The 13,461-nt window shown below is 49.3% G+C and overlaps 1 protein-coding gene across 2 annotated transcripts in view; it reads right to left on the bottom strand.

Annotated features, from left to right (window-relative positions):
- The window catches only part of GRIK4 (glutamate ionotropic receptor kainate type subunit 4), a 519,693-nt gene that overhangs the window by 360,508 nt on the left and 145,724 nt on the right, over positions 1-13,461 (bottom strand). For both annotated transcript variants that reach the window (XM_049856800.1, XM_049856801.1), the window contains exons 3-4: positions 9,127-9,232; positions 3,596-3,727 (exon numbers count right to left, since the gene is read on the bottom strand). In XM_049856800.1, coding sequence (XP_049712757.1) covers positions 3,596-3,677 — 82 coding nt within the window. In that variant the 5' untranslated portion in view covers positions 3,678-3,727; positions 9,127-9,232. The remainder of the gene's footprint in view (positions 1-3,595; positions 3,728-9,126; positions 9,233-13,461) is intronic.

Below are 13,461 nucleotides of genomic sequence, written 5' to 3'. Positions count from 1 at the left end.
GAAGAGGAGAAGAAGAAGCTTCTCAGCTGAGGAGATGGAATGGGAGGAAAAATACTACAGGCAGGGTGAGGGGAACAGATCGAGCCCAGAGTCAACACCCCTAGAATATTTCGGTAATGGCAAGTAGTTCAGAGTTGCTAAAATACAGAACCAGAGAAGGAGTAGCAAGATGTAGGCTGGCAAGCCTAATGTCCGTCCAGTCAATAAATACTAATTGAGAACCTAATGTTTTAGAGGCAAGGGGAACATCTGCTAATGTCTGAAAAATTCCCAAACAGCAAAGGAGGAAACCATGAGAAAAGATAACCTTCACACGCTGTTGAAGGTGAGTCTACATCTTGGGTGCTAAGGGAGACCACTGGTGGGCAGTGAGGAGGGCGTTAGACAAGGAGTCCAGGAGAGCCGGTTCTACTGGTGACTGCCACCAAGTGGCCACCACCTTGCTGTGTGACCTCAGCCAAATCACAACCCCCTTTGGGCCTATTTCCTCATCTGTAACATGAGCAGTTGGATAATAGGATCCTTATAATCCCTTATGGCTCTAAAATATTCTGACAATGATTCCTTTAAGTAAGGGAGAGCTACTGAGATGGACTGGGGTCTTCTCAGGGCATTTATTAACTTGTGGCTGCCACAGTCATCACTCAGAGGACCCAGAGGGACAGAAGCAAAATCAAAAGACATTTGTGGAAGATCAATGACTGAAGGGAGCCGGCGTATCTGTGAGAGTTAGGGGAATTTATGCAGGTGGCTCCACAGTCATAAATAAAATCTCTTTCTCTTACCCAAAATCTCATTCGGGGGGTAAACACCGGGCATGTAAGAGACAATTTGGCTGTATCTCCTACCCCCTGCCTCACTTGAATGAAAAACAGCAGTCACAAAGCCAAGGTAATGGGTCCAGCTGCCTCTTTACAAACATCCATATTGTCACCAGCAGACAAGTGAGGCTGAGACGGAGCAGGCGGGGCGATTTACCTCCCAGATTCCCTAGCCCTTCGTGAAGCCCCGCTCTGCCTGCCATCCATTCTGAGGCTCTCAGAAAAGCTCAAATTTGGGGAAACGTGACCCTGGGAAGGTGGGAGGGGCAGCAACTCCTCCCTCTCCCATGAGTCACTCAAGGACTTGGGGCACCCCGGCCCCATAAATGCTCACCCGGACCATTTGTGTTGCAAGGCACAAGGCTGCCTGCCGCTAAGACAGCTCCTTGTGTTTTTCTGACCTACTTCTCTTCCCATCCCTGCCTAACACCAGCCCCCCTCTGAAGCCCCTGTAATTAGCATTTTTCTGTCCAGAAGGATCCGGGGACTTTTAAAAAGCCCCTGACTCTCAGAATAACCAAGGAGACAGCAAAACAGGTCCAGGCATTGCTGTTTGGGTTTTTTTCTTTTGTTTCTCTTTGTTGGCTTAACTTGGCTTCCTGGCCTCTGCAGGAGATTCGGCCTGGTTTGACCTTGCCAGCCAGCAGGCCCCTGGCTGGAAATCAGCTGGAAGTGGCCTGGCATGAACTAAACCGAGGGCAGGAGAGCCTTGCCAGAGCTGGACAAACACTGCTCTGAATATGGCTTTGGAGTGTGAGGGGTCCCCCCGAAGCCCCCTGTTGCCGATGTAGCAGCCCAGAAAGGGGTCTGTCAGCTCCACTTTCTGCTTCCCTTCTGGAGAACAAGTGTCAGAGGGCCAGGCATGGGGCACTGCCGATTCAACTGCCTCCCTTTCCGATTCCCATCAGCGACAACTGGAACTTGATGGGTTACCGCTTTATCCGCTCGCTTGCGGGGGAGCAGCCTCGCCGCAAATGCCGAATAACTGCAGGCATCTTATAAATTAAGCATCTTAAGGGTATGAACCGTTTTGCACTGCTGCTAAGTAGAATTAAATTAGGTTTTGAAGTTTCATTAGAAATGAATGGGATGAGGGGGGAAAAAAAGACATGGGAAGATTTTGTTTTAAATTCTTTTTTTTCCTTTTTTAAGTATGCACAGTGGTGAGCAGAGGTGGGTGTGGGGGAGCAATGAGTCCCTGTCCAGGTTTCTGACTCCAATCGGCTGGCATGGTCCATGCATGGAGAAGCATGCCCACAAGGGAACACGAAGCAGCTCTGGGGCTTGCAGATGGGACAGTGGCCTGTGAGCCTGGCCTTACCGATCTCGGCTTCTGGCCCGGCTCTGCCCACACTGAGGCCTCTGCCCACACCAGCATTCCGGCCTCATTCAGAGCCCTTAGGACCAGTCCTAATCGCCACTGAAGGATCTGGGAGCTTGAAGCTCATACAAAAGAGCCCTGGCGGCGCAATGGTTAAGCATTCGGCTGATTAACCCAAAGACCTGGCAATCTGTTCCTGTAAAGACTGCAGCCTAGGAAACCCTATGGGGCAATTCTATCCTGTCCTATAGGGTCGCTGAGTTGGAACTGACTTGAGGGCATACAACAACAACAACAACAAGCCAATTCCTTGAGACCTGGCATCTAGACGTCTTCATTCAGAGTCAGACTGTAGCCCTTTTAAGTTCAATGTGAGAGGCTGGGGTGCAGCCTCATTCATAGCATCCACTTAGCCTCCACTGCACCCCCAGACTGGGAAGAGGGGCCTCATGTGGTTCTCTGGGTAACTTCCTGGTGTGAGTCCCTCTACGGCTGCCATCTACTCCTACTCCTGGGGTCCCGCTGCTCCCTTAGATGGGGCTTTGAGGTCAACAGCCCACCTACCTGGATTTCTCACTGCTGTCTACCTGTCTTGCCACACTATCCCACCTTTCACACACACACACACTGATCCCTGACACCTAATGCTTGTCCTGACTCCACAGGTCCTCTGTTGCTGGGCCATCAGATAGCCGCACTATGTCTGCTGGACTAACTTTCTCCTCGTCCACGAGCCTGTGGTTAACCAAGCCTTGTCCAGTCCTGGCAAGGGAGGAGGCGCTTGATTTCCCAGGCCCTCCTGGACCCTCCAGGGATAAATGTGTTGATGGCACAGATATCAACACTCTGCCAACACTAGTGTGTGCATCCCGACAGAAACAAGGATAAGCAAGAGCAGCTGGAACCCATGTCATTGAAGCGGCCCTGCCCACCCACTCCAGAGCCAGGAGAGAACACACAGATGCAAAGTCAAGGGTCCTCCCAGGCAGCAGAGCCAGGGTCACCACGCGGACTCTCTGGCTTCAACCAAACAGCCCTGGAGATGGCACACTCTCCAGGAAGCCTTCTTGGGTTGATCAAAGGGGGGGAGACGTGGCCTTTTATCTCCGACCCTGGATTAGGAATCCCCACAGCCGCTCCCGCCCTCCTTCTTCACCTAACAGCTGCCCGTAATGTGCTAGGCTGAGTCAGTTCCAACCGTCACAGGGAGTCTGTAGCATCTTTATTCTTTCACAAGGCGAGCGTGGCAAGTTGACCAGATGAGAGCTGTCAGCTCTGTTGGCTGCCCCCGCCCCTCCCAAACTCGGGGAGGACATAGTGCAGGGTCTAGGCAGCTTCCTGCAGGATCAGTGCAGCAGTCAGATGTCGCCTGGGCTCCAGGGGCGTCTGGGGTAATGGGTGGGGGCATCACCCAGAGCAGGGTTACCCCCGGAGTAGTGTCCAAGGAACTTACCGATCCTCAGGGAGTGCGGGCTGCAGGCGACCATCACGAGCCACACAGGAAGCAGCACCAAAGGCGCCGAGACGCGGGGCATCTTCTATAAATCCTCATGGAGCCCTCTGCTGGTCTGGGCATGACATAACTCTGCAAGAGAGCGGGGAGCACGTGAATCCTGCGACCCATCCATGCGGCCACTCCATCCATCCCAGTGACCCAACTACAGCTCAGCCCACCCAGAGATCCTCTGTGGGGAGAGGCAACAGCTCCTCCTGAAGAACTTGAGTGATGGCCTGGGGAGCTCCAGGGCTGGCTCCAGCCAGTGCCAAGGAGTTGGCGAGTCCTCTCTCCTTCCTCCCTACACCCAGGCATAGGTTCTAATTTCCTCCCTCTGATAAAAATGGGGGCAGGCTCAATGGAATATTACTCAGCCATAAAGAGAAATGAAGTCCTGATACATGCCACAACATGGATGAACCTTGAAAACATTATGCTGAGTGAAAGAAGTCAGTCACAAAAGGACAAACATTGTATGATCCCACTTATATGAAATATCTAGAAACGGCAAATGCATAGAGACCGAAGCGGATTAGTGGTTACCAGGGGCAGAGCGGGGTGGGGAGGTGGAGAGGGGAGTTACTGTTTAGGGGGACACCGAGTTTATGTCAACGGTGGTGAAATGGGTTGGAAAAGCAGAGTGACCACAGTTGCACAACATCAATGTCACTGAATTATACATGTAAAAACTGTTGAACTGGCAATGTTTTGTTATGTGTATTTTTACCACAATTTTTAAAAAGTAGAGACAGGAAAAAAATGGGGCAGGCTGGTGTTACTATAGTTGAATGGTTTGCAGGGCTCCACTTTTTTTATATCTCTAGTGAAAACATAAAAAAAAAAGGTCCAAAAGATGTGAGACATAGTCTTGCTATCCTTGCTTCTAAAGAGCATTCTGGTGATAATTCTTACAAGACAGATTTGTTCATTCTTTTGGCAGTCCACGGTATGGTATATTCAATATTCTTCACCAACGTCCCAATTCAAAGGCGTCAATTCTTCGGTCTTCCTTATTCATCGTCCAGCTTTCACACCCGTATGAGGCAACTGAAAACACCATGGCTTAACCTAATGACCCAGAAATTCCACTCCTAGGTATATATCCAACAGAAATCCATGCACATGCTCACCAAAGACATGTACTAGAAGGTTCATAGCAGCATTCTGGATTTTCCAAAACTGAAAGCAACCCAAATGTCCAGCAACAGGTGAGAGAAATATGTAGTTGTATATTCACACAACAGTTCCTGGGTGGTGTAAATGGTTAACATGCCTGGCTGCTAACTGAAAAGGTTGGAGGTTCAAGTCCACTCAGAGGCACCTCAGAAGAAGGCCTGGTGATCTACTTCCCAAAAAAGTCAGCCATTAAAAACCGTATGGAACACAGCTCTACTCTGACACACATGGAGTCACCACGCACGAGTTGGAGTCAACTCCGAGACAACTGGTACGGGTATATTCACACATGGGAACGTTACACAGAAAGGAAAATGATCATCAATCACATGCAACAGTATGGATGCATCTCAAACACATAACATGGAGTGAAAAAAAACAGGCACAGAAGAGTGTATAGGTATGAATCTATTTTCATAAAGTACAAAACCAGATACAGATACTGTATGCTGTTAGAAGTCCAGATAGTGGTCACCCTTGGGGGTGTAGTGACTAGAAGGGGACCTGAAGGACCTTCTGGGGGGCTGGAGATGTTCTGTTTCTTTCTCTGGGTGCTGGTTATGCAAGCGTGTTCAGTTTGTGAAAATTCATGTAGCTGCGTATTTGTGATATGTGCACTTCTCCGCACGCATGTTATACTAGGACAAGTTCTTTTTAACGACACCTCCCACCCTCTGCTGCAGTGGTTAAAGAGCTTGGCTGATAATCAAAAGGTCAGCAGCTTGAATCCACCAGCCCGTGCTTGGAAACCGTATGGGGCAGTTCTACTCTGTCCTGTAGGGTCACTATTGGTCGGGTGGTCCCCCTGCCATCCTCCTCGGCCCCCGTGCTTCAGTCATACCCAGCTCATTGCAGTCTCCTCTGCACATGGTGTTCCCTCTGCCTGAAGCATTGTCCTTCTCCAGCCCTGCCCTTGGCCGTAATTAGGCTGCTCTCTATATGCCATCCCAGCAGCCTATAGGGGCCCTGACAGCAGCACTTTTCCCTCTATTGTGATTACCTGTGTGTGTCTACACCTGGGCCATGTGAGTTTCTTAAGGGCAAGGACTGTCTCCAGCTACTGTTATATCCCCAGGGTCTACACAGTAGGGGCCCAGCACATATTTTGTTCAGTGAATGGAAGGCCTCAAGCAATCTTCTGCTATAGTGAGAGAGAGGAAAATAAAGGGAAAAGGAATGGGGTAAAGCTAACTCTGCTATCAGCAAGCCAGGCCCAGAATCTTTGTCCTATAATTTGTGGGTGCTGGTACAGGGACAGATGAAAGCAAACACAATCTCAAGGGAAACTTGTCATTCTGGTTCATAAAGATATGTCAAGTATTCTTTTATCATCTGTCTCCCCACTAGAATGTAAGCCCAATGGGGAGACAGAAACTGTGTTTGTCTATGTCTCCAGGGCCCAGATGGTGCCTGGCATTAAATTATGGCCTCAGTAAATACTCGCTGAGTGGATAAATGAACAAGTTGTCAAAGAGGAAGGAACCGTAAAAATCTGGTTAGGCTACACAAAAGTAATACTAAATACAATCATTTACATCCAACGCCTTCCACTTATGGCCAATCAGCATGCTGCACAGTAATTATACAGACCTCTAATTAGCTGTCAGATTAGCCTGTGTAAGTCTTATCTGATGACAGAAGTACACTCGGTTTACACAGGCCTGACGTTCGTTGCTCATGACTCTGAACCTGGCTGGATGTGGAGACCATATTTAACGGCAACCATGGCTGAGCATCGAGAGTCCTGGGCTGCTCTGGGGCCTCAGCTGTGTTACCCTGGGCACGATGATCACCTCCTTTCAAACTTCACAAGAGTAACAGAACCACCACTTGACATGTTTGTAAGGCTCAACAGTTTACAAAATTCTCTCCACAGTCTTTACCTCATTGAAGCCACAGAACAAAAAACAAGCTCTTGTACAGATGAAGAGCTGAACCCAAGAAAGGTGAAGAGGCTCACTCATGGTCACACAGGGCTGGGGCCAGCTGGTTCTCTGGCTCCACTGGCATTTCTGCTCTATCTTAACTATTTGCATAGGAGAGCAGAAAGATGAAGCTGTTGGATTCTTTATTAACACACACACACGCACACACACACGAAGAATTCGAAGGTCTTATTTTCAGTTTAACGTTCAGACGAATCTGGTCTTAGAACCTCCACCCATACCCATACCCCCTAAGTGCTGTGGTTTCTAAGTCAGCATCTCAAGCCCAAGTCAGCGGCACTTACTACACAGGTAGTTCCTGAAATCTCCACCTGGGTGGCCACGGCACCTCAGACATACCTTGTCCTCAGGAGAACACATACCTCCACCACTCACCACCATCTGCTTCACCTCCTACGCCCTCCATCTTAGCAGGTAGCACCACAATTCACCAGGCACCCAAGCCAGAAAGCTGAGAGTCACCCTACAGTTCTCCTTCCCCACTCCTCTACATCCAGTCAGTCACCAGGTCCTGACCATTCTGCCTCCTGAACACCATGACCTTTGCCCTATGACATGACACTCCCCAGTCCAGGCATTTGTCAGCAATAACCTGGACTCTGCAGCAGCACCCTTGCTGGGAATCCCTTCCTCTGGTCTCTCCCTCTCCAGCCAGTTCTTCTTACTGAACTACAGACTGGATGATGACACACCCTGGCTCCAAAGGCTTCAGTAGCTCTCCACTGCATAGATGATCCAGGGCGAAGTCCTCACCACAATGTATAAGCCCCTCCCTATCTGCCCCTGCTCACCTGTCCCACCCACCCATCCACTGCACCCGACGCTCCAGCAGAGCTGAAGGCCGCCTTCCGCACACACACACGCTGCCTCCCTTCTCTGTACCAGCCCTATGCGTGTGCTCCTGCTTCTTGGAAGGTAGCCCCATCCCTGAGAATCTGGGATGAGCTCTGCTCACTATCTCTCCTCTGGGGCTTTCTTTGGCGCCTTCCCTACATGCTCCTACACACCTTGAACACTCTCCCGCTAGGGCACATATCAAGGTTACAACTATAACCCTACCTGTCTCTTCATAAACCTGTGAGCTCTGATGGCAGGGACTGTCCTAAGCTCCTAGCACACTATCTGGTACATAGGAGGGCTCTATTAAAATTGAATAATGAATAAATGAGTGGGTGGTATCAAAAGGGCATTTTTTTAGTTTACGCCAATATGAAATAAATTCCCAGTTTGGACTGTGTATTTTGTATACTCATTGTGGTTAAAACAAGCAACCTAAATAGACATAATACTATAGATCACAGCAATATATGCCAGAAAGGGGAAGGGGGAGCAAACATTTCCTATCCTTTTCTTCTGTGCTTGAGGCTTCATATAACACCCACGAAAATTATGAGGGGCTTTAAGCACAGGGGTTTAAGCCCTGCACTGCCACTTAACAGTTGTATACCTTGGGCAAGTTATCTGATTTCTCTAAGCTTTGTATTTTTCATTTATAATATGGGGATAATAAAAAGTACCCTCAAAGAGCTGTTATGAGGACTAAATGACAGGATGTTTATACAATGCTGCTCATCATGAACACTCGGTAAATACTAACAATTTATTCATTATTATTATAATAACCACATAAAATAGTGTTTCATCCCATTTCGCAAACGTGGAAGCTGAGGCATACTAACTTATCCGAGGTCATGTAACAAAAACGGTAGTGCCGGGGTTCAAGTTCAAGAGTATCTAATCATACATGCTCACAAATCCCACACTCCTTCTTATACTAGAGTTAATAATGGATGGTCTGGCAGCATTTAAGTCCAAAGGGGGTATGCAAATATGACTTCTGATTCCTGAGGGTCTGTGACAGTCCCCACCTGAACAGAGCTGGGCCCCAATCCTGTACTTTTGGTAACTCTGAAAGTACAGAGCTCCAACACAAAACTTTTCCACGTGATTAAGGACACTGTTCTAAACACCCTGGGGGTATCCATGCCCATCATAACAAGTGCAGAGTTAGGGGCTTGACTGAAACCAGGTTGAATCTGGCCCTGGGCTTTATAAAACCAAGCAAAAAACAAACAACAGTTGCCACTGAGTTGGTGCCGACTCCTGGCGGCCCCATGTGTATCAGAGTAGAACTGCTCCATAGGGTTTTCATGGCTGTGACCTTTCAGAAAGTAGATTGCCAGGCCTTTCTTCTGAGGCACCTCTGGGTAGGATTCTGAGGCACCACCAACCTTTCGGTTAATAGCCAAGCGCAAACCGTTGCTGCCACCCAGAGACTCTTCTGGGCCTTATAAGTGAATCCTCTCCAACAGTGACACCCCTCTGACCCCGTATCCTCACGGATAACATGGAAAAAGCAATGCCTACCTCACAAAGTGATGAGCATCAGGAGAGCAGGGAACACGTCGGACTTCTCCACCTGTGTCCCCAGTGCCTAGCACAGGCTGGCACATAGTAGGCACTCAAAAAATATCTGTTGAAATAATGAAAGCATCCCATCAGATGATGTTTGTGGAAAATGCTGTCAGCTGTCGTTACATTTAGAGTCCTTGCCCACGAGGAATTTACAATCCAGGTATAATTTCTCCATCCATATGAGCTCTCCTCCTTGTCTGCAGCTCGCAGGTGACATTTAATCACACACCACCCTGTGACAGCTTGAAAGACATGCTGTGCAGCACTGGCCTGGGACCGAGGCTCCCAAGGTCTCATCTCAGCTTTACCATTTACCTGCCCTGGATGTTTCCTCCACCAAAAACCTGACACCTTCACCTTTTCCAGAAGGAGAACCTAATTTTCACTTTCTCAAAATCTCAAGACTCAGCGTCCTCAAACTAGATGGTTCTCAAATGTCTCTTTCAGATCTAAAAGTCTCTGAACTCCCTCTTCTGGGCTTGGATTTCAAATGCAAGCTCCATGAGGGTAGGGACCTTATCCCTTCACTCACTGTTGCACCTCCAGCACCTAGACCAGTGTCTGCTGCAGGGCAGATACAAATCCATGTGGCCAAACACAGGAACGCATGCGTAAATGAATGGTTACTTCATCTGGTGCTTTTGTACACCTTATCACCATAACCAGACTCAGCTGATGCTCAACAAATGTGTGTTGGTTCATGGTCATTACCATGGAGTCAGCTCCAACTCATGGCAAACCCATGTGTGTCAGGGTAGAACTGTGCTCCACTGGGTTTTCAGTGGCTGATTTTCCGGAAGTAGATCACCAGACCAGTGGCCAGTTCATAAGCCCAGAGGGCACAGCCTTCCGACAGCTCGCTGTATTCAGGCGCTGAACACGCTGTCTGGACTCACTCAGCCCAGTTGTGCTAAACAGCCTCCTTTCTCCTGATCTGTCAGCAGTCCCTCCGTCGGTCTCTCTCTTCTTGGTAGGGTTATTACACCATTAATCGTGATTTTCCAGGGTGGGTCGCAGAGGAGGCTGACAGCCACCAGACAGTGTTTGGTGGCGAGGCGGACAGAGGAAATCAGAGGGGCAGCCAGATTAATTACAGGTTTTCTCTCGGCTACGGGCAACAAGATCTTGATTACTCCTCATGACCCTCTGGGCTCCTCAAGACAAATGGTCGTGGGCTTCTTCGCTGCTCTGACTCCTCCTAGATGGGAGAAACTCTAAGCAGCAGCCAGCAGCCAGGCTGCCTGGAAAGTGAACCAAGTGCATGGGGTGGCCTGGCCAGGGGACTGGGACCCATTCCAGGCCCTGTGGCCTCCATGACACAGAATCAACCTTTGTGGCCTAACACAGTTGGGCACCACTTTGTAGGTATCCTGTCTCCCTGGAAACAAGCAGCGTGACGCCAGGGCAGGCCCTGTGCTGGGAGTCATGGCCCTGGGTGTCAGGCTCACTCTATTCTTCACTAGCTCTGGGGATCTATCGATCACCACACCTCTCTGAGCCTCAGTTTCTCGTTCTGTGAAATGAGTGAGTGAGACGAGATGATCTCTAAGATTCTTTTGAGCTCTAAAATTCTGTAGTTCTAGAATTGTGTTTTATCTTAACAGATAATATTTGCTGAATACTTACTTTCCCTGTGCAAAGTACCATTTCAGTGCTTTACACGTGTTAATTCCTTTGCTCCTCAAGAACCCAATGAGGGAGACCTCTCCTATCCGCCTCTGCAGATGTGGAACCCAAAGGTGGAGAGGTGAGTGACTTGCCAGGTGACTCAGCTGGTAAATGAGGAACCAGACCCTTGGCTCCAGGATCCTGTTCTTACCCACCACTCTCTACACCCACCTAAATATCCCAGAACCTAACACATAAGTGGCCCTAAAGGAAATGCTGGAACGTGACTAGGACGATTATAATGATACTAAGAAGACACGTTAATACAGGTAGATCTGGGGCCCAGCGGAACACCTAGCCAACTCACGGGGGCGTGCAACAGAAGAATGAGTGTGGGAGTGTGATCTGGCAAAATGATCAGCCCAGGTGTCCGCAGTCTTTAGGATTTATCATCAGGAGAGGTTCGCAGGAGCTGACAATGAGTTATGATGTGGCAGGTTAGCCGCGGCTGGCTCAGCACTGGGCTTGGGAGTGGGACCCAGTCTGACTCATTAAGACAAACTGAGGAGCAGGTGCTGGACTGGCTGCCCAGGCAGGCCTGACTTTGGGGAGCACGTTCAGGGAGCACTACCGCTGCAGGTATCTGGCATCACTCAGGACACAACTAGAGCAGCCGTTCCAAATATGAATGGCGCTCTCACAGGCACGAATGAGCAAGATGTGAGGATCCCCCAGTCTTTCCTCCCCTCCAAGTTACCACCCAGGTACATTTCATACTGAAGCCCCCAATCCACCTCTAAACAATGTCCCCTCCCCATAAGCCAGAGATCCCCACGTCCCAAGCTTCCAATCCCAGTGCTGCCACCGTATCCTTACACTGGTTACTCAACCTCTGAGAGAGCCCCACACTCATGACTGTAAAACTGTGGATGATGGCAGACCCCGTGAAAGGTCGTTGCAAGCAGTAAATGAGATTTTCAGTGTAATGCAATCAGTAAATGTGGACTTCTTTTCTTTCATCCCTGACCCTCTTCCCCCTTCAAAGCTTTCCCTCCAGCCTGTGTACAGAGGGGCCCTTGATGGCAGCCACGTCTTCTCTACCCAGACGGCCTCCCACGCCCACTTGCTGCTATTAATCCATAGCCTTCAAAATGCTGCTCCAAATAACCCACCCCAGCAGCATTCCCTGACAAAGTCCTTCCTCACTCAGACTCAGCTTGGGATAGGAGAAGAATCAGTGGGTTGGAGGTGAGAGACCTTTATGACCTGGGTCACGTCACTTAACCTCTCAGGGTTTCCATTTCCTCTTCTATTAAATGCAGAAAATTATATTCACACCAACTACCTTCCAGGGTCGCTAAGAGGATCAAGGGAAATAATGGATGAGGAATTACTCAGCAGATGAACAAAGTGCTTTCTAAGCAAAACGACTGGCCAGAGCACACTTCATACAGCTCTATAACTCTTACTTCATCCATTCAACAAATACTTCTGTAAATGTCTACTGTATGCCAGGCTGTGTTCTAGTCCTCGAGACACAGCCCCTGACCTCGTGCAGCTTACAGTCCAGGTGAAGGGGCGCCCATCGCGTATTCAGGTAAGTTGTTACTGTTGCTGTCAAGTTGACTCTGAGTCATCTATAACTGACTCATGTATAACCTCACATATAACAGAATGAAATGTTGCCCGGTCCTGCGCTATCTTCATGATCGTTGGTAACCTCGAGTACATTGGTGCAGCCACTGTGAATTTCGAGTGCCTTCTAACCTAGGGGGCTCATCTTCCTTCCAGCACTATACCAGACAATATCGTGTTGTGATCCATACGTTCTCACTGGCTAATTTTCAGCAGTAGATTGCCAAGCCTTTCTTCCTAGTCTGTCTTAGTCTATAAGTTCTGCTGGAACCTGTCCACCACAGATGACCACACTGGTATTTGAAATACCATGGGCATAACTTCCAACATCATAGCAATATGCAAGCCACCATGGTACAACAAACTGACAGACAGGTGATACAGTTACAGACCGTGAAGGAAAAGTACGAGTTGCTATGAGAGTAACAAAGAGATCCGTCCTTGTCTGGGTGGGAGGGAAAGGCTTGAGGATATGATCTTTGACCTGAGTTAGCCAGGTGAAGGCAGCAGGTTGGACAGGGAGGAGGCCCCAGGCAGAGGAACGACTGATGAGAAGACCCAGAGGTCCCTGACAGGACACAGACCAGGGAGCTTCAGAAATGGTAGGGAGTCCCCTGAGGCTGGAAAGCCCAGAGATCCTTCTCTATGCAAGTGCCGTGTTTACATCCAGTCTCCCTCATTACGTGTGGCCTCTCCAAGGGCAAAAAAGCCTGTTCCCCCTCTCTCTCTGCCCCGCAGTCCAGATAAGGCTCTGCCTCCAAAGGTGATTATCTCTGTGAATCTCACACTGGACCTGGCACCCTTCACAGCAAAGGTGAGGAGGCAGCAGCATCCCAATCTCCTTTTGCTGCAAACGAGGTAGTTAGAGGTGAGAAGACAGACAGTTAATCACCAGCCTGAGCCCAGCCAGGGGAGGGGTGAAGATGAGGACCACAGGGTCAGATAGCAAGGGCAGGACTGGCTCCAAATGGAGAAAAATGTCCCTGGCATTTATCTGTGGTCACCAGCCTGGGCCCCGAGGAGCCAGGCTCCTGGCAGAGACCA

The sequence above is a fragment of the Elephas maximus genome, chromosome 17, assembly GCF_024166365.1.
Source record: "Elephas maximus indicus isolate mEleMax1 chromosome 17, mEleMax1 primary haplotype, whole genome shotgun sequence".
NCBI classification, from domain to species: Eukaryota; Metazoa; Chordata; class Mammalia; order Proboscidea; family Elephantidae; genus Elephas; species Elephas maximus.
Note: the sequence above shows the minus strand (reverse complement) of the source record. Positions and strands in the feature narration are given on the sequence as shown.